General features: G+C 49.3%; 13 protein-coding genes across 13 annotated transcripts; 6 read left to right on the top strand and 7 right to left on the bottom strand.

Annotated features, from left to right (window-relative positions):
* Nucleotides 1–299: 299 nt before the first annotated feature.
* On the top strand, nt 300–1,086 carry N7471_008092 (translation initiation factor eIF1; the record flags this gene model as incomplete). The annotated part of the gene is made up of 5 exons (XM_057280811.1): nt 300–327; nt 555–629; nt 725–817; nt 873–1,006; nt 1,072–1,086. The coding sequence occupies 5 exons, from the start codon at nt 300–302 to the stop codon at nt 1,084–1,086; spliced, it is 345 nt and encodes a 114-aa protein (XP_057135071.1).
* Nucleotides 1,087–1,854: 768 nt separating this feature from the next.
* On the bottom strand, nt 1,855–3,549 carry N7471_008091 (uncharacterized protein). The gene is made up of 4 exons (XM_057280810.1): nt 2,775–3,549; nt 2,621–2,676; nt 2,409–2,556; nt 1,855–2,346 (listed from the first exon to the last, which is right to left on the bottom strand). The coding sequence occupies exons 1-4, from the start codon at nt 2,877–2,879 to the stop codon at nt 2,095–2,097; spliced, it is 561 nt and encodes a 186-aa protein (XP_057135070.1). The 5' UTR covers nt 2,880–3,549; the 3' UTR covers nt 1,855–2,094.
* A 148-nt stretch (nt 3,550–3,697) lies between these two features.
* N7471_008090 (uncharacterized protein) lies at nt 3,698–4,808 on the top strand (the record flags this gene model as incomplete). The annotated part of the gene is made up of 3 exons (XM_057280809.1): nt 3,698–4,023; nt 4,146–4,250; nt 4,313–4,808. 3 exons carry the CDS (start codon nt 3,698–3,700, stop codon nt 4,806–4,808), a joined length of 927 nt encoding a protein of 308 aa, XP_057135069.1.
* A 969-nt stretch (nt 4,809–5,777) lies between these two features.
* Nucleotides 5,778–8,263, bottom strand: rgd1 (putative Rho GTPase activator (Rgd1); the record flags this gene model as incomplete). The annotated part of the gene is made up of 9 exons (XM_057280808.1): nt 5,778–5,889; nt 5,965–6,035; nt 6,099–6,193; nt 6,261–6,404; nt 6,469–6,973; nt 7,025–7,233; nt 7,301–7,907; nt 7,967–8,020; nt 8,093–8,263. The coding sequence occupies 9 exons, from the start codon at nt 8,261–8,263 to the stop codon at nt 5,778–5,780; spliced, it is 1,968 nt and encodes a 655-aa protein (XP_057135068.1).
* Nucleotides 8,264–8,721: 458 nt separating this feature from the next.
* N7471_008088 (transcription factor domain-containing protein) lies at nt 8,722–11,377 on the bottom strand (the record flags this gene model as incomplete). Its single annotated transcript, XM_057280807.1, has 7 exons — nt 8,722–8,942; nt 9,012–9,518; nt 9,571–9,836; nt 9,895–10,332; nt 10,384–10,704; nt 10,771–10,796; nt 10,976–11,377. 7 exons carry the CDS (start codon nt 11,375–11,377, stop codon nt 8,722–8,724), a joined length of 2,181 nt encoding a protein of 726 aa, XP_057135067.1.
* A 613-nt stretch (nt 11,378–11,990) lies between these two features.
* N7471_008087 (putative quinol monooxygenase) lies at nt 11,991–12,517 on the top strand (the record flags this gene model as incomplete). The annotated part of the gene is made up of 3 exons (XM_057280806.1): nt 11,991–12,047; nt 12,109–12,221; nt 12,370–12,517. The coding sequence occupies 3 exons, from the start codon at nt 11,991–11,993 to the stop codon at nt 12,515–12,517; spliced, it is 318 nt and encodes a 105-aa protein (XP_057135066.1).
* Nucleotides 12,518–13,299: 782 nt separating this feature from the next.
* On the top strand, nt 13,300–14,242 carry racA (putative Rho GTPase Rac; the record flags this gene model as incomplete). Its single annotated transcript, XM_057280805.1, has 6 exons — nt 13,300–13,332; nt 13,385–13,417; nt 13,496–13,554; nt 13,619–13,799; nt 13,876–14,108; nt 14,176–14,242. 6 exons carry the CDS (start codon nt 13,300–13,302, stop codon nt 14,240–14,242), a joined length of 606 nt encoding a protein of 201 aa, XP_057135065.1.
* Nucleotides 14,243–14,811: 569 nt separating this feature from the next.
* Nucleotides 14,812–16,133, bottom strand: N7471_008085 (RNA-binding protein; the record flags this gene model as incomplete). The annotated part of the gene is made up of 3 exons (XM_057280804.1): nt 15,476–16,133; nt 15,172–15,400; nt 14,812–15,070 (listed from the first exon to the last, which is right to left on the bottom strand). The coding sequence occupies exons 1-3, from the start codon at nt 15,999–16,001 to the stop codon at nt 14,812–14,814; spliced, it is 1,014 nt and encodes a 337-aa protein (XP_057135064.1). The 5' UTR covers nt 16,002–16,133.
* A 229-nt stretch (nt 16,134–16,362) lies between these two features.
* N7471_008084 (uncharacterized protein) lies at nt 16,363–17,404 on the bottom strand (the record flags this gene model as incomplete). The annotated part of the gene is made up of 4 exons (XM_057280803.1): nt 16,363–16,541; nt 16,616–16,767; nt 16,837–17,014; nt 17,083–17,404. 4 exons carry the CDS (start codon nt 17,402–17,404, stop codon nt 16,363–16,365), a joined length of 831 nt encoding a protein of 276 aa, XP_057135063.1.
* A 318-nt stretch (nt 17,405–17,722) lies between these two features.
* N7471_008083 (uncharacterized protein) lies at nt 17,723–19,430 on the top strand (the record flags this gene model as incomplete). The annotated part of the gene is made up of 4 exons (XM_057280802.1): nt 17,723–17,806; nt 17,867–18,116; nt 18,181–18,607; nt 18,666–19,430. The coding sequence occupies 4 exons, from the start codon at nt 17,723–17,725 to the stop codon at nt 19,378–19,380; spliced, it is 1,476 nt and encodes a 491-aa protein (XP_057135062.1). The 3' UTR covers nt 19,381–19,430.
* A 3-nt stretch (nt 19,431–19,433) lies between these two features.
* On the bottom strand, nt 19,434–20,604 carry N7471_008082 (cytochrome oxidase assembly protein SHY1; the record flags this gene model as incomplete). Its single annotated transcript, XM_057280801.1, has 4 exons — nt 19,434–19,533; nt 19,595–19,700; nt 19,762–20,271; nt 20,364–20,604. The coding sequence occupies 4 exons, from the start codon at nt 20,602–20,604 to the stop codon at nt 19,434–19,436; spliced, it is 957 nt and encodes a 318-aa protein (XP_057135061.1).
* Nucleotides 20,605–20,796: 192 nt separating this feature from the next.
* N7471_008081 (UBX domain-containing protein) lies at nt 20,797–22,299 on the top strand (the record flags this gene model as incomplete). Its single annotated transcript, XM_057280800.1, has 5 exons — nt 20,797–20,881; nt 20,943–20,995; nt 21,045–21,163; nt 21,225–22,200; nt 22,255–22,299. 5 exons carry the CDS (start codon nt 20,797–20,799, stop codon nt 22,297–22,299), a joined length of 1,278 nt encoding a protein of 425 aa, XP_057135060.1.
* A 228-nt stretch (nt 22,300–22,527) lies between these two features.
* N7471_008080 (coiled-coil-helix-coiled-coil-helix domain-containing protein) lies at nt 22,528–23,508 on the bottom strand. The gene is made up of 3 exons (XM_057280799.1): nt 23,185–23,508; nt 22,836–23,088; nt 22,528–22,774 (listed from the first exon to the last, which is right to left on the bottom strand). The coding sequence occupies exons 1-3, from the start codon at nt 23,397–23,399 to the stop codon at nt 22,742–22,744; spliced, it is 501 nt and encodes a 166-aa protein (XP_057135059.1). The 5' UTR covers nt 23,400–23,508; the 3' UTR covers nt 22,528–22,741.
* Between the last annotated feature and the right edge of the window lie 155 nt (nt 23,509–23,663).

The raw sequence follows: 23,663 nt of genomic DNA, 5'->3' as shown, positions 1-23,663 counted from the left end.
AATTATTTGCTAGTTTGAATTAGAATTATATATGAATTCCACCTAATAGTTTGCATCATCACAATGTTCACGGCCCTGGTTGATACGGGAGAATCGCTTAGTCACACACCGCCTTCCCCCACAACGTGACTCTTGCCTCAAAAGGCTCTGCCGCTTCTTCTCTCCCATTCTTCTACCACAGCATCTCCTCTCTCCTAACCACGCACACTCCGATCTTTTACAGAGATATTGAATCTCGCCCTTCGCTCACTTCATCAATACCCATTTTAAACGCCGTTTACTACGAAAAGGCCGAGTTTATGTCCATCGAAAACCTCAAGACCTTCGGTAAGTTCGCCACTTTCCCCCTCCTGGGCGCGTATCGGGCTTCACCCCCACACACGCACGCATACCCACAGCGATGATCACTATGTATGCGGATGAGACATACGTCCCTCATCATGTGTAGTGACAACGCTGTGGATTTCAGCTCTCCCCACCACTCTTCCACCGAGTTTCATGACGGCGGGGTAGAAATTTGGTACTGGACTGAGGCTGACATGTGTATCTTACAGACCCCTTCGCCGAAGCCGACGAAGATACCGGCGAGACTAAACAGTCTCAGAACTATATCCACATACGGATTCAGCGTACGTCCATTATCCTGTGCTCACCGCCTATGGCTACTCTTGCGACTCGCTGGCGCTAAAAGGGGGATACATACTAACTACTTGTTCCACAACAGAACGCAATGGTCGCAAGACTCTGACCACTGTTCAGGGTCTGCCCAAGAAGTTCGACCAGAAGAAGATTCTCAAGGTCATCAAGAAGAAATTCGGTATGTCTTGTGACCTGTCCATATGTGTCCGGGCCAGATTCTAACCATACCATAGCTTGCAATGGCACCATCGTCTCTGACACTGAGATGGGCGAGGTGATTCAGCTGCAGGGAGACCAGAGAAAGGATGTCCAGGAGTTCCTGACTGACAAGAAGGAGGGACTCGAGCTTGATGCCAAGACCATCAAGGTATGTCGCTGCCCCACTACCTGCCCTCCATCACCATTACCATGTTCTAATCTGTCATATTCTAGGTCCACGGGTTCTAATCCCATCACCAACATCATGCCTTGTTCCAGTCCCCTCTTCCCGGTTTATGTTGCCCTGTGAGCGGTGGGATAGGAAGCATCCCTCATCCGCCGGCCGTATACAATATTGGCCTTCACATCGATCGAATGTCTTGCTTTCTCCCCCCACCACTTTGTGCCTGGCGTGTTAGACCTGGGCCCTTCGTCGAAATGACCCGCTACACCTGTGTGCCCCCTTCCTATCGTTCCCGCATGATCGGCAGGGAGAGCGGGGTGGTTCGACCGCTATTCTAAGGACGGGATTATGACGGAACGAGGAGTTGGTAGATACCCATTAATCTGCATAGACAGACAACACTTTTTTTTTTATTTTCATGACTTTGCGTGTGTTTTCCATTCTTTTATCCGTTGAGGGAAGGGATTGTCTTTGCCTGTATTGCTCATTGCCATTGCATTCCCATGGTCAATTTGTCAGTCTGGCTGATCGAGGAGATCCAGGTTGAACTAAGGGCGTGCTTTTGCTGAACCGTTTTGTCGGTCTCTTAACGTCTACTTAATCTTTGTGCCATTCTCACTCTGTTGTTGCCCCTCTCTTGAGGGTGCAGTCCATTGCTTGGAAACCAGGAAATTGAACTGTTGTTCAGTCTCATATTCCAGATGATGCATCAACATAAAAGTAAATTCGAGATAGGGAACTTGATCCCAATCTATCAGTTTAGTTTAAGAGTGTGGAATTTCGCATTGTGAATCAATCAATAAACAAAAATAATAGATTAGATCTATCAAAGATCGCCATGTCTGAAAAGAAAAACATCCCTAGGCCAGGGGTATAAGCGCAACAAAGTCCACCGAAGACAAAGAGTCTTCAACTAAATCAAAATCAAATCCCAAAAAATGTACAAATCATCCACCCCCTGTCTAGTCAAGAACGCTTGTCCAGCTTGTCTAGACTGTGGAAGTCAATTCGCAAGTTATCACGAAACAGAAAAAGAAAAGTAAAGCCCAGTAACCAGCGGGCAAGTAAGCAAGCTACAGCTCTCCAACAGGAATACGGTCATCCGCAACTCGCATGCGCAGGAAGATGGCCACAGCCCAGTCCCAAAGTTTGCGAGTGATAACGAAGACAGGCACTTCTGGTTCGTTCTCACGGGTTAGATGTAGCTGCATGAGGAGTGAGGACATGCTTAGGAAGCTTGCGACAGAAACGACTAGTAGCGATGCTGCTGTTTCTCGTTTGATGGTTGCATGGTTTTGCGTTGCGTGGTAGACAAAGGTTAAAGACTAGGTGAAAGGTTAGTGGCTGTTGTAAGGTAGATCAATAATTGGGAGCCAAGGTAACGTACGGTTGTTATGGAGATCCAAGCTGGTAAAAGGAGTCGGGGGTCAGAGGATGCACCAGATAGATAAAGGACCCAAGAAGTGATATATGCAATCAGGCCGTTGGTTGTTAGAAGTCGGATCACAACAGCCGGTGGAGTGTAGTTCAGAAGCCTGAGTATATCACATATTAGCATTGGGGACCACAGTGAGACGTTCAAGAGAAGAGAAAACCAACCATCGAGACATCATGCAATCAGCAAAGAAATAAGAAAGATATGCGGATGCACAGCACTATTCAGGAGTCAGTATAAAAGTGCGCGGTTGGACACTAGTAAGTAGTATATCAAAAAAGATATACGCCCACATATCAAAGTAGGAATATCACATACCCACATAATAGCCAATGCCACCTCCGTCACACGGAACCTCCTCTCAACGTCCCATTCCTGTCCAACACTACCAACAATCGCCGCCGCCCACCCCTCTCGTCCCATACCCGGCCTTATATGCAGCAACTCAGCGAGGAAGGTAAAGGCGCATCGCAAACCCCACCAGCCAGCTGGAAGTGTGCTCAGAGCCCGACATACCAACAGGGGAATATACCACCTGCGGTCTACACCAAGGATTACAGCGACCCGCGGGTGCAGTGCTGATGAAGGGCCATCGCTGTTGAGTGGGGTATGGGACGTGGAGGAAGTCGGGGAAGGCGGGACAGCCGAATCAGATGGAGAAGCCACCTCTTTAGCCAGCTGGCTTTGTAGTAGATCAGGGGAAGTGCTGAGGTAGCCGGGCGGAAGAGTCGATCGTGCGAGATTCAGGTCTGGACCACGGTGTGGATGTTGGTGTGAATAGCCGTGGGGAGTGTATGGTGGAGGAGAGGCATTACGTCGAGGAGGAGCCAGCCTTTATTCTGAATCGCGGCGTATGCGGCCGCCACGCAAGGAATGGAAGGGGTATAGTATGGGCGTTGCGATCGAGTCGTTCGCTCTCGATAAGATTCAAAGTTGGGTTGTTGTCAAGCTGTTTGAGAGTCCCCTAATTGGCAGATATCAGACCCAGTGTGTGGCGGGCGGTGTCTTTTTTCCGGGGGCAGTTTAATTCTATACGATCAACTTCTTTTTACATATGACAGTCGTATTAAAGAAACAGCGAGGAAGATATAAGCTGTTGCCTCGATAAGAGGGCGCTTCGTTCACAGGAATCCCCCGGGAGCTACTTGTTGCTGTCGACCGGAGTGATTCACGTGACTGACAGTTCCGCGGATTTCTGTTCTTCGGCCAGGAACCACTTCTCTTACTCAACCCGATTCGCAATGGCGTCTACCCTACGAATGCCCGCGGGCACATCCGCTCGAATTGTACCATCTGGTTCCTTCGTACAATGTCGGGCCTTCTCCGAGACCTCCCAACAATGGCGTGGGAGACAAATGAATTTCCGCCCTCCAAGCCAAGTGCAGCCGTCCTTCAAAACCAGAACCAAGGGCATGAAGTTAGCCGATCTGCCAAATGACATCGGCATATTACCAGGTACCTTTGTCCGACCGTTGTGGAGGGATATGCCTTCGGTTTTCAAGGCACCGCGCGATAGGTGGCATATGGAATGGACATGGCTCAAGGCCTGGTTGAGCAACCATGCCAGGTTAGTTCTCCCTGAATCCTTGGAATATTCGGTACCCTCTATCTCCTTGGTGGCGGTTACGTTGAGCAAGAGCTGCATATACCATATACTTGCAAAGATCATCCTTTCTAACTATATTGCAGTCTGCTCCAATATTGCAAGCGCGATAACACCCTTCCTCTTCTCCTAAGCAAGCGGCGCCACTTCGCTGCAAAGCTACAGGAGGAAATGTATACAGCATTTGCCGAGTAAGCATGCGCCTTTTCTCCGTTTACTTTTGAGCGGGACTAACCGCTATGAATTGTTATAGAGGCAACATTCCTAAAATCCGCCAGGTCTGCTGCGACGGCCTCCTCAAGCAACTCAGCACAAGTATCGAACGCCGCCCGAAGAATGAGCAAGTGACCTGGAAACTGGTGAAATACCTGCGTAAGCCAAGTACAAACTTCATCGGCCTCCGCGTCATCTCAGATCGTGCCACATCCATCCCCGATATCCCCAAATCCGGTATCCGTCAAATTGTCGTGCGCATCACGAGCCGACAGTCTACAACCACGACTCAGGTCCAGAACCCCAGCGGAAAGGAACCTACGGAAGCTACGGCCGTTTCTGCCAAGGAGCAGGACTGTGTCGAGCACATTGTCATTCAGCATCTTCGCTGGAACGACCAGGATAAGGGCTGGAGAGTCTGGGGCCACATCAGTCCCACCTCATTGCATGAGGCTATGACTAACCCCTACTTCATGTCTGGCTTGTCAGCCCTCGAGCGTCTGGACATGATCAAGGACTCGATGGGCAATAAATAAATTTGAGTCGCATCTCAAACTGTGATTTGTGTTTCTTTCCTGTCAGAATGATATGTTCTGCACCTCTGACCTCTCCGCCATTTGGAAACTGCGACTGCAAAACCCGCACTAGGAACTCAAATACTGGACGACTGTATGTCTTACCAGGAGTTTTCATCCCACCGGATCAACAGCAAATGGGTTTGACACAATATCCTTTATTTCACCTGCTTGTCTTACTTTTTGTTTACCAACTCCTCATTTTGGGCCTAACACTGAACAGAGGCTCAGGTCAGCTTCTTTTCTGGTCTGTTCCCTTTCCTTGACACGGGAAACCCCTGATATAGAAGCATTTACACCTCCCATGTACCATAGCCACCTGTTTTGATCAAATTCTACCTTTCTTTTGAGCCATTACTTGTACAAATGAATATCAATGTCTCAGAGTGTCCTTCCCACAATCTACTATCAATCTTAACATGTTGTACTCTCAGATTTTAAGCTTCTTTGGCACGATTGCCTTGGCCCTAGAACAAATGCCCTAAAAAAGTACATGAAAAGGATAATAGGGCAGATAGCCATGCCAACTAGCCAATTTCCTGGGTTTTTATCGCTGGCAGTAGCTTGTGTACTTTCTACTAAGATGATACCAAATAGGCCAATATTTGCTGCATTTCAACCTGACATCATCGGTAACACGATTATACGTTGCTCATGACCGGCAAAAGTCAAAACTAAAAGGACTGGGCAGTATGTATATGTACAATCGGAAGGCCCAAAGGCACAATATTAATGTGTAGCACAGGTATCACTCCGAGGAAACACCAGAACACACAGGAACAAGAGGTACGAATGGATAAAAGAAAAAGAGGTTCAAGAGAGCACCGGGAGGCGATGCACCAAACATTATACGTCGGTCCGCGAACCAACGCTCATATTCCAATAAACAAAACAAGAAAGAAGCTAGGAACGGGCCGGGGGCGAATTGATTCAGTCATCGTCGAAGATCTGGAATGTGTTATTCAGGATCGTCTCGACGACACGGACCTGCCACCCAGCATCGGCGATGCTGCCACCGGAATTGGCGCCCATGAGGGTTGGTCTATAGCGAGAATTAGCGGGTCTGTATCTGATATCATCCCTGTTTATGTAGGATGTGGAGTGTGAAAGGACATACCCGAAGCAAATGGCTAGATTGCCCGCGTTCATACGGTTCTGGGTATAGTGTTCTTGGATCTTGTTGAGATGCTACAATAGACTGGGTTAGTACCTGCGTGGAAAGAAAGACTGGGTTCTTGTTGGGGATCGTACCAGAATGATAGCGCGGAGAGTAGCATAGTGAGCATCGGGCAGGCTGTTAATAAGGGCGTGCATCGAGTCTCGGCGTTGGATGTCATCGTCGAAGCCTGCGATTTCATTGTCAGTTTGTCAATCCAGATTATCGACTCTCTCCATGACGCGAATACTACTTACGGGCGGCATCAACAAACTGCTGGTAGAACTGAGTGGTGAACAGAGGGTCGGGGAGGTCCCTGAAGAATTGCTTCGCAAGTCCTGCAACGCTGTTGACATCATGGTAGAAGTTCTCCGGGTTTGTGAAGTCGACTTGCGATGAGTCTGCTCATATGAGAGTATGGTTAGCAAGCTGTCCAGATTTCGCCAAGTGGCTGATCAAGCTTACCATTGTCAAACACGGCTTTCATGTGACTGATGTGATTGGCACTACCCGAAAGTCGATAGATGCCCTCCATATCCAGACCGAACAGCTCAACTGCTTGGAAGCACTGGTACACAATGAACGGAACCGCCGTTCCATCCCGGGCGTACAGGTCATTCAGCGAAACACCGAATACTGGCTTCAATGGAGGGAGATTCGATTGTAAACTCCTGTCCATTAGGGGAGGTCCTGCCATTGGAACCTGAACCTTGGGTGCGGGTTCCGGAGCAAGCGGTCCTGAAACTGGGTAGGGAGGTGTGCCGGCTGGGGGCGGAGTGAAGGTCTTCTCCGGAGGATAAGGTGACTGCGGCAATCGGTCACCACTATGCGGTGGCTGAAGCGCCGGCGAAGAGGTATTATTCGAGGCGAATGCCTGCGGCATAACTGACACGCGCTTATTTTGAGTAGTTGGTTGCGAGGGTACCGCAGAAGCAGAAGCAGAAGAAACAGCCCCAGCACCACCGAGTGTCTATCAATGTGTTAGTATAGTGAAGCAATCGAGGAACAATGCAGAACCTACAGGGTGGCGCTCATATTTAACCTGTTCTGAAGCCACAGCCCCGGGATTGCCTTCATGGCTTAAAATAAACTCGTGGAGATCTCTCTGGTTATCGACTTGGCGAATAACATCGGCAAGGCTCTTAGGTCCTAATGCTCCGCTGCTCGGGTCGGTCTTCAAAGGGTTGACGCAAAGACCTTGGCCCAGAAGCAATTTCTCGTTGAAAGTGGCTGCAAATCATTAGCCGATGAACAATGGAACAATGGGCCCACCTCTGTAAAAAAGAATCGCACATACCGAACTTCTGCTGTTGCAGGGTCAAGCCCGAGTCACACTCAGCGATCAACTGCTGAAGATTGTGTACAACCTGAGGTCGGTGGGTAGACACCAGCTCCTGGCGCGCCGCCTGAGCAGCCTGAACCTTAGACCCGTAATCGCTATCCGCGTTCTGGACCTTGCGCAACAACTCCTCCTCATGCTGCGCGGCAGACTTGTGGCCCTTAAGACCGAACTTTCCACCCTGCTTGTCTCCCGTGCGAACACGGTCATACTGCTCTGCCAATGACTCGTACTTGGCCTTTGCCTTCTCCGCCAGCGATTCTGCATCGACGACCTTCTTCTCCGCAGCTAAACCCGTTACTTTCCATTGCTTGCGGCCACGCTCGATGTTGGCGGCGAGCTCGTGCAGATCATCGGACATCTGGTGGAGGGAGACGGCGAATTGGAGGCCATGGTCTACCATTCGCTCCTGGATTCGGTGGATATCCTTGTAGCTGGAACTGTATGTTCCTTGTCGGTTCTCGGAGCGTTGCGACGCATCGCTGATCACGCGGGACAGTTTCCGCAGCCCCTGAGCGTGCTCTTCTTCAAGGGACCCTCGCTTTTTCAGGAAAGTTGAGAAATCCTAGTAGATACCGTGTCAGCGTTTGCGATCGTTGTTGGAGTCCTTTTGCGACTACGAACCCTGGCGGAGGCCACGCTTTGCTTCAACCGTGTCAGGAGTGTGGTTATGCCGATCTACTCATCATTAATATAATTGCGCCTTTTATTTAATATGCACCTGACAGTGCATTGTCTGTGACTGCTCACATCAGAGTAGATAACTTTGTCCAGGCGGGCTTTCAGCTCGTCTGAGATGGCTTCGTGGGTCGGCTGGGTCGGGTCGCCCCCGTGGCTAGGGGATGAGCGACCGGCGCTCAACGGAGGCGCATCGGAGAGCGTCGGTATCGCCGTGGATTCGTGTAGGGCTTGATCCGACATGGAAAAGGTCTTGACTTGTGTGAATGTCAAGAAGGAGGAGTTAAATAGAGGGGGGAACGGAAAGCCTCACGGGCCACCTCTATTATTATCAGTGCAAGGTGGAGATGGCGGTTAGCAGCCGATCAAAATGAGGTCAGTCCAGGAACAGGAAATGCGGCAGCCTGCCTTCTGGAGTTTCACTTGGGCTGAAAGGTTGTGAACCTATAAGAATGTCCTTAGCCCTGTGGTATTCTTGGGGTCAAGACGTAATGGCGGGTTCAGCCACATAAGTGGATCTTGGGCTTCGCCTTGTGTACGTAGTTGTACGTACCTAGTTAGGTAGTTAGTTAGTTATATAGTGGGACGTATTTATGTGCATTATTCTATTAGTAGTAAAAATCACTTTTATTCTGGTATCGTCGCTGGGAATCAAATATCAACAATTATACAAAAACATCCGCAATGGCAGTTAATGGCATCTATAAAACCGGAGGTGCGACAAAAGAGTCCGGGATGCCATCAAAAACCCAATTGAGAGAATCAAAGACTTCCGAGAATCCAGATTCGCTGAAAAATGCTCCGCCTTCATCAAACTGAGCTGGCATCATCAGGGATTGATCCTCCAGGGAGCTATCCTGCTGTTGCCGCGTCATGTGTCCTGCCGGGCCTAGTATATCTTGGTTCGCTGCTATGGCAGCAGCTGTAAAAAGAAATTTGTTAAAAACTGGGAGAGAACAACGAAAGGGGTAAAAAAGCAAAGAAAACATACCTTGCATTTCCTCAAGGCTTTTGACCGGTCGGAACCGCTGTCGCCAACGCCAAACGGTGTCGTAGACATGGCTCATACTCATCCGGCAGCGGACTTTAAGCTGTAGAGCATCTTCTTCGGCGGGCTCTAGACTCGTGGCATTCCACATTTGAGCAAGGATGTCTGCAAGACGAATGGGACGGTCGTGATCCATGACACTGATTCGGCGAATTGCTGAGATCGCACCGTTGAACAGTAGCTTGCCATGGTTGAAATCGAGGTGTCGGCTGAAGCTGCTCTTCAACAACTTCATGAGAGCAAAAGCGGCCGACACAATCATTTGAAGAATATAGTTGGTGGAGTGGCCGATCAATTCACCTGGCGATGTTTCAAGATCTAGTACTCGACCAAGGAAGGAGGTTGTTGCAAGGAAAAGTTTGATCAGATCGTCGCTTCGTGCAGTGGACCCCAAGAACATGAAGTATCGGAAGTGCAATTCTGCGGCACGGAGATGGATCGTGTTGATTGCTTGGTGCGAGTGTGAGCGGTGCCAAATTGGAATGATACGACAACGACTTACCGGAGATCTTTCCGTCAAACTCGACATCCATGTCTCTGAGTTCACATTCCAAAACCTGCACGACCACAAGCTTGTCGGCACTGATAAACTCCGCAGGCTCGGGTTTACTACTGTATAATGCCTTGGTCACCCGGTCGCAGAACTTTTCGATACGCAACCGAATGGCCAGGTCGTCGGGAAGGCGGTAGTCGGCATCCCTCAAAGAGGCAGGCTCAAGGGCCCAGTCATATATTGTGCTCGGTGGCTGGCCGTAACCAGTCGCAACACTACCGAATCCTCAGTCAGTCTGTGATGAATGGCTATATATCGAAAGGAAATACTCACTTTTGAGCCACGATGTTGCAAATGACCCACGTATGTAGTCGATCCTTTAGAGCTTCACCTTGAACTTCCATGCGGAATGTTGTGAACTCTTCCGCTTGAACCGGACGGTGTAGCCCAAGCTGCATAGCAATCTGCATCATCAAGCCACTGAGCATGAAGGTTGCATCGGTGCGCTGGCTTGTAGTCGGAAGAGGCCATGTACACAGAACACAAAGGGCCTTGACCACCCGGTAGTCCTGTGGGACACTGGTAATGGTTGACCAAAGCAGCCTGCTAAATGGTCCGGACAGTGCGCTCAAGAGTCCAGGCTCATATTGAGACCGTCGACTTGCAACACAGATCATAGTCCATGCCAAAAGAGGGCATCGGTTGAGATACACCTCTGGGGGCTTGGGTGGATTCAAAAGAGGAAGAAAGGGGTGGTAATAAGTAAAGTATCTATACAGATGTTAATCGCAGAAGCGGGCCAAAGAAATGGAGAACGCATACTGTTCGTATAATCGAAGAACTCGGGCTCTAGAGAGACAAATATCTTCCAGTCTCCATTGGCCCTCATCCTGTGATATAATAGAACCATCCCTTTTCATATTCAAAGGAGTAGTTATAGATGAGTGGGATTCAACTGGCACTGAAACAGGTCGAGATTGCTCAATCGCGGCCGAGTCACGGCGAGCAAAGACATCCTCTGAGCAATGGGACATTTCATCACCACCATGAGGCTCGTGAGGCTCTGCACCTTGCTCATGATCTGAATTGGGTCCCAGGCGGCGGCGGAGATCAGCAATCTCCTTTTCCATTTCAGCATTGCGCCTGTTTATTTAAATAGAGTCAATAAGATGCGAGAGAGGAAAAAAATCCAGACAAAAAAAGGTTTACCTTCTCTTAGAGATGCGCTTGAATGACTGTTCAACTTTACAGTCTATCCCAAGCCTGCGACAACGCGAACAGGCCGCAGCTGGCGTTTGAACAATATCACACCTCAGCTATCAGTGTTTGAGACATCAGCGCCATTGTCAGAGACCCGATACGGTCGGGGTTTGGGTAAAATTGCATAGTAATTTGAGATATGCACATGACTCACCTTTTGCTGCTTACATTCATTACAGGCTTTTCGGCTGCCACCTCGGCGCTTGCCCGTGACAGGCGGAGCCTTCTCCATCTCGCAAGATTCCGAGCTTCTCTGCATGAAATCGATACCCGGGGGTGGCCGGGGTAGAGTGGGGGACCGAAAGTCGGTCGGGGGGATTGAGTAATGTGGCCCATCCGGTGCCAGTATGTTCCGATACCCCAAATCCATTGAGATCAGCCTGCGTTCAGCCGGTATAAAACCCCACGATACGTGAACGAGTGCTGGAGTCCATGTGCCGTAAATCGGAGAAATCGGCCCGCTGAAGAGGGATGTGGGGAACTTGACTGCAGATTTGAGGACGTTGATTTGCGGGAGATTTGATGCCGAGACGAATCTCGGCGGTTGCTGATTCATGTTCTGCCTGAGGCATTGATTGATGATGTAATCTCTCTCCATGCCCAGCTGATCCAGCAGCTTCGAGGTAGTTGAACATGTTGTCATATGCATAGGGAATTGAATAACTACTTCCATCAAACACTCTTTATAGTGATATGTAGTTGATTGTCACTACTAAGTATTGGAGAGTACATATCGCATATCGCCTTACCATCAGCTAGAATTACATAAATAAACATAGTTTTAACTTTATATTCAAGTTCAGCTGGATAGATACCATCGAACCTGGGAATGAAAGAAGCATCAAGAGTCATAGCCGATATTTCGATATATTCAAGTCACAGTTAACTAGTTATATATGTGGGATACATGTACATCTGTTTGGACTTGATGCCCCACTTGCCCTGGACCGAGGTCGATGTCCATGGGTGGATTATATGGATTATATGATCAATACATTTACGGAGTACATATTTAACTCTTAAAGCTCCTTCAAAAGTCATTATTCCAATATCCGATCTTAAGATACCTGAATATCATTGAATTTGACTTTGAAAACGTGGGTTGTTCTATTGGTGCTACTAGTGCTACTTCATTAACCCCATGGCTAACAACTCAACCCCAGGCCATCATGTCCGAAATCAACGTCACCGCAGTTTTCATTCCAAAGCCAGAGAAGTTTGAAGAAGTCAGCCCAGCCTCATAATCCTTCAGAGTCCAAATATCTAACATATCGTGTTGTTCTCCAGGTAGCTACTCTTGTAACCGAGGTCATCAAACAGGTGCAAGAACACGAACCGGACACACTGCTCTACTACGCATATGAAATCAAGGACAAGAATGAGATTGTGATTGTTGAGAGGTAAGTCAACCATCGGGTATCGATATAGGTCGGCCTCTCCAGGGCTCACTGATAGCTCCCCCGCATGGAGAGCGTGCCTCGGCCCAATCAACTTGGCAAGAGCATCTTTGCCACAATTTCCAAGATTCTGATCGGCTCTACAATATAGATATAAGAACCAGGCGGCGATCCAGACCCACGTCAAATCGCCCTATTTCCGAACCTTCGCAGGAAAATTATCCACTTTGTTGACGAAGCCGGCAGAGATCAGGGCAGGTGGGTTCCTGAGTGGTTCGAGGGGTGTGTCGCGAATTTAGATGGTTCTGTTTGTTTTTAGGATCCCATATATAGCTGATAGTCCGGGGTGGTTGGGTAGATATAAATAGGACACTTGATGGACCATGCATAAGCACAACCCTCCTGGGGTTTCCCATAATGATTCGATATCGAATACACGCCATGGCATGTCCCGGCGTCACTCGTGATTCAATTGTCATGCGATTGGTGCATTAGTGATCGCTGACCAACATATATAGGAGGTCTGTGAGATTTTTAGGAAGGATTTGACCCTATCACACACGGAGTAACCTTGAAAGGGAAAGGGACTTTGTAGTCCAGATGCAACACAATTTAGTTATATAGAATCTATATCTACATATTTAGATACGCACATTTTCAATATTTAGAAATAAGTGGAGACATATTTGAATTCGATCTCTTCCACTTCATAGAAATAATCTATTGACTTTTGGCTAGGGGAGCTAGTCCGATCGCTTTCCCTTTTTTCTCCCCTTTCTGACTCTCTTTCTTCTCTCCACCTTATATATCTTTTTTTTTCTTTGGTGAGTTCCAAATCTCCTTTCATCTTCATTTTCTTTGGTCTCCACATCTCTCCCACCCCCTCTTTTCCCTAGCTCCAACCTCCTAGCTTCTTTCCTCAAAGCCCCCTGAAGCTAAAGCTAATATTCTGAAGATACCCTTGTTGCCATTGTGTCCTTCTGTTATCGTTGTCATCCGGTCCTCCTTATCGCTCACACCCGCCCCCTCCCCCAACATCCCCTGTTGGAATTTGGCTTTGGTTTGATTGTATTTTTGCGACATGGCGACGGGTCCGGCTACTCAGTCACTGAAGGTGGGCATCTGATTCGATCAGCGATGCGCGGCTTTAATTGACATGCTTGCAGTGTGTGGTGACCGGTGATGGTGCAGTTGGCAAAGTTAGTACATCCCCCAGACACCCTATCCCTACTCCGTATAATCTTGCCATAGATGCTGACATCCAATTCCCTTGCCAGACATGTCTTCTGATCTCGTACACAACGAATGCTTTCCCGGGTGAATACATCCCTACTGTGTTCGTACCCACTGCCCCTCAATGCGAAACCTTGAATCCCGAACGGACATTGATTCCATTACAGCTTTGACAACTACACGGCCAGTGTTATGGTTGACGGCCGGCCGATCAGCCTGGGACTGTGGGATACTGCTGGACAAGAGGATTACGATCGCCTGAGACCGTTATCCTACCCGCAAACCGACGTCTTTTTGATCTGCTTCTCCATCGTCAGCCCGCCATCATTCGATAACGTCAAAGCGAAGGTACGAACGGTCCGAACATGAGAGACCTACGAGGCTCTTCCCATTTCTATGCGACTAACTGTTCCCCCGCTTCTAGTGGTTCCCTGAGATCGAACACCACGCCCCCAATGTCCCCATCATCCTCGTTGGTACCAAGCTCGATCTGAGAGACGACCGCGCCACTACGGAAGCCCTCCGCGCACGCAAGATGGAGACCGTCTCCTACGAACAAGCCCTGGCCGTGGCTAAGGAGATTCGCGCACATAAGTACCTCGAATGTTCGGCGCTGACACAACGCAACCTGAAGAGCGTGTTCGACGAAGCCATCCGGTGCGTTTTCACTCTCCTTTCCCGGACTAGCATATATTCGGTTTTTTTTTCTAACTGTCTATTATAGAGCCGTTCTCAATCCCCGTCCCGCTACGAAATCCGGGAGGAAGGCAGTCAAATGCAATCTCTTGTAGAACACGTTTGTTTGGCTTGACTCGTCTCCCCATGTTCTCGTATGCTATAATGAATAATATATAGTTAATACGGCGTCTGGGTAGTTAGAGGCTTTTTTTTAATTTCGCTGGCCTCTCAGTGCTGTTTTGTGATGAAATCCATTGACCGTTTTTCTTGGGGATACTTTTTGTCTTGGCCCTCTTGGCCCTTGTTCATAGTTCATAGTCTGTCCCAATTCATTCGCGATGTTGTTGACTCTTGAGGTTATACCCTGGTCGTTTTAAGTTATCTGTAGCCCATGTCACGATAGATGTTCACTCCTAAAAACAATATTTGCCGGGAAGGAAGCACAGAAAAGAACATATGAATTGGTATCTTCAAAATCAAACAATAGAGACATGAAGTAAGTAATTTTTGGAATACATAAGAAAAAACCAGCCAAACCTGATGCTCCCGGGGATGCATGGCTATCAAAATGTCCAGCTGCCTGTAGATGCTTCGGACACCTTGCTGTACACTGTTCTGATGCACCAACGAGTTGGGACAATTTAAAGTAAACCATGATAGTGAACCAGCGGCTTTTGTTGATTTAAACACGGCCTCTGCGGCTGGGGTGGAGACCAGCCCACTGATCGTTGTCAGCACTGCCAGCGCCAGCGTTGTCAGCTGCGCCGTCCATGCTAGCTGCGTTGGCACCAGAGCCACCAGCCGGGGCAGCCTTCTTGTCGTGCTTCCTCTTGTCCTTCTGGATATCCTTAGCCTGGCGCTGGCGCTCCTCATTGAGCTTCTCGTTCTTGGCCTGGATCTTGGCATTGCGATGTTCGGACTTGGCGCCGCCGCCGCCAGCACTGGAATTGGTAGTTAGTAAGTCTATTGTTTCAATTGGACTTCTTTTTCTTGGAGAAGACTTGGAAATGATGATCATCTTCTCCAATTGGGGATAACTCACGTCAGCTCGACGTTCATGCGTCGGGGTGGGTACTTTCCGTCGTCGAAGTTGGAGTGGTGGTACAGCTTGAGGCAGGTCTTCATGCGGTCGTAGTTGTCAAACTCAATGAATGCAAAGCCGCGGCACTTCTTGGGGTCTTCTTTCTTGGTTGCGACACGGATTGTGGCCGGAGGGTTCTTTTCAAAGTGCTTGCTCAAGGACTCATGGTTGGCGGAGTAGGGAAGGTTGCCTGTATATGCGAATTTCCTTTGATTAATCCCGTGTCTTTGGTTCGAGGTAGTCCATCTGGATTGGAATCACTTACCGACAAAGCAGATGAAGCGGGAACTCTTCTGGGCTTGCTCGCCCTCCGCGGATTCAGCGGTAGGTTCTTCTTCGGTCTCAGCCACGGGCTCGCTCTTCTCCTCGGTCTTATCCTTCTTCTGCTTCTTCTCCTTCTTGTCCTTCTTCTTGTCCTTCTTCTCCTTCTTATCGGCGTCCACCTTCTCGGTAGGGGTCACGTCAACATCCATAGCGTCCTCAGAGGGAGCAGCAGGCTCGGCGTCGGCCTCCTCGGCCTTGCGCTTCTCCTTCTTATCGGACTTCTCTTTCTTGTCGGACTTCTCCTTCTTCTCGGACTTGTCCTTCTTGTCCTTCTTTTCCTTCTTCTCCTTCACCTCTTCCTGTGCCGGGGCAACGGTTTCGGCGGGAGCGACAACCTCAGACTCCTCCTGCGACTTGCGCTTTTCCTTCTTTTCCTTCTTGTCTTTCTTGTCCTTCTTCTCCTTCTTCATCTTCTTGCCCTCGGGCTCGACCACCTCATCCTGCACGAGCTTGCGCTTGTCGCCCATTGTAATGGTGTGTGGGGGGTAAATGTTATGGTGAAAAGGGACAATGGTGGGATGGGAAAGAAAACAAGACGAATGAAAGTCCTGGTAGTTTGGGAAAACAAGAAAAGAGGTGGAGAACTTTGCAGCGCAACGAGACTCAAGCTCCAAAAAAAAAAGTCGGGCGGAGAAAAGTGAAATTTAATTTTTGCCGGGTCTCGGGAGGCGGTGAAGACAGGGTTCCCGATAAGCCCTCGGTTTTTATAGTTCGCAAAATCTACATAGTACGCACCACGCTAAACAATTATATGAACATATTCCTTCAAGTTTGCATGTATTCAAATCGTATACTAGTTTAAAAGTCCGAGATCAGCGCCCTGTTAGATTAGAACACCAAGATCTTCACACCCTTCTTCACCCCATAGCGCTGATGCAGCTCCGGCCGAGTAAGAAGCTTCAACAGCGGCATATGCGTGTCCTTCATGTCAAAGATTCCTCGTTGCTTCTGGTCAATGTGTGATCCGTCAATGACAATGCGCTCCAGCTCCTCCAGGTTGAGAGTTCCTGAAGATCAATTATCAGCATCTGTATACATAACGAAGTAAAGCTATCGATAGATAGCAACAGAGCAAACTCACCAGACTCAATCAAATCAGATATTCTGGTTGGGGTTCCAGCCCCGATACCAGACCGAGCACGTTGAAGGAACTGCTTAGCTTCCTCTAGCTTGATGTGCTTCGCGAACAGCTTGCCTACAATGCTATCCTTGGTTTGGAAAGAACGGAGTGCCCTATTAACATCAATTATCAGTCCCAGCTTCGACTCATACCAGAGAAAAGATTGAAAGTTGCCCACTTACCGTACAACATCAGCGGCTCGCAGAGCAGCACCCGAAATGACTAGTGTATGAGGAGTGCCGTTCTTCTCAGACGACTTTGACAGGTCGGCACCCTTGGGACTGAATGACTTGAGGAATTCGGGGAGTTGCTCCAGCTTTCGGGTGGAGGTAAAGGAAGAGGTATCAAGGAATGCGGAATCTATAGATTTGTTAATGTCCAGGACATCCCTCGGCCTTGGCCGACAGAACAATAGGAGGTGTACATACCTGGAACCGAAAGATCACTCAATTCAACAGCAGAGAGCTCCTTATCATGTCTTTTGGCCTTCTGCGCAAAGTGATCGCCCAACAACCGGCCGTCCATCTTGCCAATCGACTCGTCTATACCGTCTTTGCGTGTTGACTGATGCTCATCGTGTTCAGCCTGCTTCTTCTTGTTTTTGTTCTTCTTCTGCTTCTTCTTGCTTGATCCCTCTGCGGGTGTGCCTGCCTCGGGCTTTTCTTGCTTGGGAGCAGCGTCGTCGGCTTGTCTCTTGCGCTTGTTTTGGAGCTTATTGGAAAGTCCTTTGGGGGCGTTTGTGTCGGCCATTGTAACGATAGCCAGTATGAACTAGGCAAAAAATATTCCGAGTATTTTAAGCTTCAATTAGTAAATGCAAGTTGCATCGAGAAGACTTCATTGCGCAAAAAAAAAAGCCGGCTGATTCAGCCAATCTTATCGATAAGAACGGACCAATCACACACTGGCCCGCAATTGTTGTTTCTAGACGCGACAAACATCAACGTCAATCTTGTAATTCACCGTTCACCCAGTTGATCTGGGATTTTATTGTTGTGGTGACCACATATGTGGTTTGGTATATCTTACATGATATAGCTGTACTTCTCTTGCAGAAAAAAGCAAGCCATGTCTACCTCTACCCCAAACGCGCGCGGCCGCAGGTCACCATTTGGGACCGCTACCCCATCTGGGGATACAACATTGACCGGGGTGAGTTATCTATTCCTTTTGGGAGGCTGTAAATTTGCTGATCATATCATCTCCCTACAGCTCCAACGCCTTCCTAGCCATACACGCTACCCTCTTACACCAAGTCGACTTGTTACCGCAGCCACCCCGGGTACCCAACGGTCTGCCTCTCGATACACACCACGAGCTCGAGGCGTGGGTGCGCCAGCAACACCATACGGACTTCGTGCCCGGCAACAACGCGCGGCGAATACCCCTGGTCGGGATCGCCGACGAAGCGGCCGAATGCAGCGGGAGACTACATTCGATATTCTCAGAAACCTGGGCAGAGGTAAGAGCTTTACCATGTACCATTCGACACGAGGAATTGAACTAAATTATTCGTCCGGTCTTAGCACTCGCTCCTGTATCTCAACCTATCCGCTCTTCGCCGCAGGAGAAGCCAGAGCCTATCGAAGAGCCCATTGATGAATTTGAACAACTTGATAATGAGCCAGAAATTGAGCGACCACGGTTATCTCTGCCTATTCAGGAGTCCGAGGAAGAAGGCGATGAAGCGAGTCCTGAAATGCACCCCCCTAGGATGTCTCTCGCCTTTGTAGAGGAGGATATGGATATGACTTATCAGTCTGTCGAATACCCTCGCGACACTAGCATCAGAGACCGGGACCGGTTATCAATGATGAGCCGAGCTACCGGCAGAATCAGTGGGGATTTTGACGAGACACGATTAGAGAGCGACGATGCAGATGAAACTGGCATTGTGGGTGAGGACGATGAGGCAGAGGATACAATGATGAGTGGGGGCGACTTTGATAGAGGGTGGGTATACAAGAGTTGGATTATCTATATTACAAATCTTGGCTAATATCACAAATAGGGGAGAGACGGAAGACCTGGGCCGCTTCCATTTTGACCTCAACTTTCCATCTCCTGCGGCTGCTCCGCTTGAAGATCCCACTGGCGGGGATATGAACGATATGGAGGACTTCGAACTGTCCACCGCGGAGCCACCCCCAGCTCCATCAGACGATGATGATGACGACGTTGGAGGTGATTTTGGTTTCGGAGTCGACTTCCCACACGCAGCATCCCCCAGTGAGAGCCCTGGGATTGTTGGGGGTGGATTGCGAGATGAAGCTATCCCAACCCAGGCCAAGCAAAAGAAGATTTCACGACATGGAATTCCTGTCCCAAACTTGCCTGCAGGTGTGGTAAAAAAGCTAGCGACTCGCTTCGCGCGTTCGGGGGCTGGATCAAAAGCGAAAATCAACAAGGCCACGCTAGCCGCCATCGAGCAGGCGTCCTCTTGGTACTTTGAACAAGCAAGCCAAGACTTGGCTGCGTATTCAAAGCATGCAGGACGGAAGACCATTGATGAGAGCGATGTCACCACATTGCTGAGAAGGTCAGTTCCCCTGGAAACCAACCACGTCATAAGAGTAATTGCTGACTTGTTCCAGACAACGCCATATCAACAACTCGACGACAGTGTTTTCCCTCGCCCAGAAGCATTTACCCAAAGAACTTCAGCAAGACATGAGATTGGCCATGCCTCCATGAATGCCCAGAACAAGATTCTCCATGAAAAGTAACGCTTTCAACGCCAATGAATTATGCTAAGGTAAAGCTGGAATCCCACTACCCACTACCAGTTTCGGTTCTGGCGAACTCGGCGCAGTGCCTCGTTGGGGTTCTTCCGTATAACCATCCACATCATGATGGTCGTGGCCAAAGACAGGCCATACCTGTAGAGCATGAGCGACAATTTCGAGTGGGAAGGGAAAGCACGCAACGGATCCAACTTACCAGGTGAAGATGTATTGAGAATGATTGTTTCTCAAATTCACCTCTGCGGCGCGGCCAATCGGGATACCCTTGGCCTCGCGATCATAAGATTCGAGGAGGTCAGGCACTGGAAACGCAAATCATTGTTAGCCATGCATTAGCAAGATAATAAAATCAAGCATCCTTACCCATTGTCTGCTCAATCCAAACAGGCTGGCTCCCGCTCTTCTCTGCCATCTGATTGATATCGGGAAAGTAGAACTTTCCCTCATCCGGCTTGTTATCCGGTGTGAACATGTTTTTCTTCCATGGCTCTCGTAGCAGACCCTCCACGGTCACCTCTTCATCCAGTACACCCAAAGGTCGGTCTTTTTGGTCCTTCAATTTCCTTGAGATCCAACCCCGGTTCACAAGTACGGTGCTCTGTCCCTCTCGCTCGAGGGGAGTCACCACGATAAAACCGTCCTCTCCTTCGTTCATGCGGGGTCCAACCAGCATTTCTTTGTCATGGCGGAGACGGCCGGTAGCGTACACGCGGCGGTAGTCGAATTCTGAAATGGCATCCGGGTCGATTCGGGGCGGCAGTGGCAGAGGAGGCTTCACGAGACGGTCCTCGAATTTGGCCATCAGTTTGGTTTTCCAGTCCAGGCGCTGTACCTGCCATGTTCCCAGGATAAATGAGATGATAGGAATCAGAGCTATAGATATGTAGAACAACACATTAGTAATTGTCCCCTAGCTACTAAAATATAGTATTCTCAAAAATATGTAGCATTGGACATTGACATACCCAAGATGATCAGACCAGGTCCATGTTTCTTATTAACACGGACAAGCCTCGCCGGGTGGTCCACAATGTTCAGACCCTCAGCCAGCTGGCGCGATTGCGAGATATGGCGGAATTGGGGTAGGCGGTAGTTGGCGCAGATGGAATTGATCTTCGATGGTACACGAGGGTTCCGAATAGCCCGAGTCGGCGGTGTCCAGACCCTCACGGATGTCTTCTGCAAAGCAGAAAATATCGGCCGCATGTCGACAGTTTAGCAAATGTGAAGAGTGGGTTGAGGTTTGGACGGGGTCAACGTTGTCGTTTCTTGCAGCAAATGCGACGGCAATTGGAATTTCGGGATCGGGGGTTACCGTGACCGCCCACGCTTCTCCAATCTATACTTGTCTCCGCACTGGCCTTCTCATGTCCTCTAAGTCCTTATCGGAATGCGATCATGACACTTTTCTACAACGGATCCCTTCAGGAGGGCATTGCTGCTGCAGTGAGAGATGCCAAAGCCGTTACTTGCTTTGTTAGAGGTCGCTGATGTTCTCCCCGCATTAAATGGCATGTTGCTGATCTTGGGACTTGAACATACAGATGACGAAGAGTTGAGCTCTCAATGGGAGGATGCTTATTTTGGTGATGATGAGGTACATGCACTCTGAGATTGAATGTCTGACGGTATCTGACTCTCTGCAGGTTGCGCAAGCACTCAATGCCAAAGCAGTTGTATTGCGCTTGACAGCGGGGTCACAGGAAGCTGGATTCCTGGCCTCTTTCTGTCCGATCTCGAAGTTTCCGACTGTTGTCCTTATCAAGTGCGCTCAACCGTTCAACGCCTGTGGGCAAGTTGGTGTTGGTTTGCTGACTTCGTTCCAGGAATGGCACGCTGAAGGAATACATCGGGCCAGATATCACGAAAGATGACTTCCGCGGTCGATTGATTGCAGCTTTGGAAAATGACCAGACACCCAATCCTACGCAGCAACTACAAGGCAATGACACTCCTACCGCTTCAACTAATAATACGCCGGTATCTGTCGCGCCCCAGCCCCAGCCTGAGGCACCATCCAATGCCAGCAAATCCGCAAAACAAGCGAGCGAAATTGCAACCAAGAAACGATTACCGATTGAACAAATACCTAAGAAAGCTGCAGAACCTGCAAAGCCAGCAGTCTCTGCGTCTCAAAAGCACATAACACCCAAGGAAGCCAGCAATAAAGACATTAAAGGCAAAGCACCGATGGGATCTAAGAAGCCCATTGACAAAGGTGTTGTAAAGAGTGAACGCCAAGAGCCAAAACCTATAGTCTCTCGGGGACCTCCAACCGAATACCGGCTACAAGTGCGCCTGTTCGACGGAAGCTCCGTGCGATCTAGCTTTACACCCACTCAAAGCATCCGAAACGATGTACGGGCCTGGCTTGATCAGAAGATGGAAGGCGACAACCGACCCTACAACCTCAAACATATCTTAACCCCCCTCCCCAGCGAAACTCTTTCCGTCGCCCAAGAGTCGCAAACTCTCCGAGACTTGGGTCTCGGTTCCACCGCGAACCTGGTCATGGTTCCCGTATCAACATACACGGAGGCCTATTCGGCAGCGGGTAGCTTGCCGGTTCGTGGCATCTCTGCCGTCTACAACCTGGCCTCTTCTGCTGCCAGCACTGCAACAGGTCTTGTGGGCTCATTCCTTGGATATGGCTCAACCGCACCAGCAAGCGATGCGACCACCTCTTCGGCGTCTCCGGCTACTGGCAATTCTCAGCGCCCTAGGACCACGGGACCCAATATTCGGACGCTGAGGGATCAGCAAGATGGACGTGGGAATAATCAGCTCTACAATGGGAACCAGGTATGTGATCCTAAGTGGAATACATTGCTCAGGACTGGCTAACATCTTTCCCAGTTGAACTTCGAGCCACGGAAGAACCAGGATGACAAGGATAAATAAGTCCGAACGGAATTGCTCTAGTGTGCTTGTATTGTTTATATATGGCGTTGATGGATCGAACGCTCTGTACTATGATATCTGGCTATTATTCACTTTTCTAGTTACTGTAAAGTTGGCAGTCATAATAAGTGATCTTGTCCATGAAGTTTTTACTGCTCTTTTCCATCGTATTTGGGTTTGATACAGGTATTGGTCAAACAATCATCAGATCACTACAAATGTAGGAAGTTCGTTAAGTTCATGCATTCGAATTCTTGATTCGGTAGTCAAGCATTGATTCCTTTATCGAGGAGAGATGGTATAAAGTACAAAGAGGGGATATGGAAATGGCTATGCAAAAGAAAGATTGGCTATGAACGATCAAGCCCATATACCCCATCACTTATTACTAAAAATGGTATCTGTCTTTCTGACCACCAAGGGTCAAATTGGTATCAAACCCTTAGTAGGGCTTAGCGGCAGCCTGGCAAGCTTTCTGCGGGACATTAGTATGTATTAAAAAGGCATTGAAAAAAACAGAACAAGTGTAAACATACCAGCTGATCAAGGTACCAACCGCAAATGCCCAAGTTACCCTGGTTCTCATCCATGCAAGTGCGGAAGTTGCGGACATCAACCTCACAGGCAGGGTTCTCGTACGAGGTCTGGGCAGCGTTGCTCTGGTAGAGGCCGTTGTCCATAGCCTGGGACTGAGCAAGGGGGGCCTGCTGGGCCTCGGCGGGGGCGCTGGAGCCACCGCCGAAGAAACCACCGATGGCGTGGCCGATGGAGGAGCCGACGGCAACACCACTGTATCGAAATAACCGTTAGCACATATGTCGGAAAGTCGATCCTAACCCCGGATTTTTTCGGGGAACGAATAACAAAGCCGGGTCTGGAACTTACGCTGCGGTCGAGGCCATCTGGCCAAACAGTCCAGGGCCAGCGCTCTGCTGCTGCATGGGAGGGGCCTGCTGGGCCTGTTGGGGCTGGGCGGCGGTCGAGTGAGGCTGTGACTGTTGCTGCGAGGGAGCAGCCGCGGGCCGAGCAGGAGCGGCGGTAGGACGTTTGGGAGCGCTGCGCGCAGGGGTGGGAGCGGCACGACGTTGTTGGCGAGGCATATTGATGGTTATGTGTGGATTTGTTTGGACAAATGCAAAAGGGAGGTGAGGATATGCAAGTTGAGATAAGTATAAGTTCTAGTGGAGAAAGAAGAAGCTAGAAGATGAGTAAGTTCGGCCACTGAGGCAAACTCCGATGCAAACCTTGGAGTCTTGTGGACGCTGATTGGTGGATGGCTGTCACGTGGACCGGACATTACGGTACCGGTTACCCGGCGCGGAGTCAGGAACGGGATTATCACGGGAATTACTAGCATGTGCTAT

The sequence above is a fragment of the Penicillium samsonianum genome (assembly GCF_028829775.1).
Source record: "Penicillium samsonianum strain IBT 33392 chromosome Unknown utg000004l_segment0_segment0, whole genome shotgun sequence".
Lineage (NCBI taxonomy): Eukaryota > Fungi > Ascomycota > Eurotiomycetes > Eurotiales > Aspergillaceae > Penicillium > Penicillium samsonianum.
The sequence above is the reverse complement of the archived record's forward strand: the minus strand, read 5'-3'. Positions and strand labels throughout refer to the sequence as shown.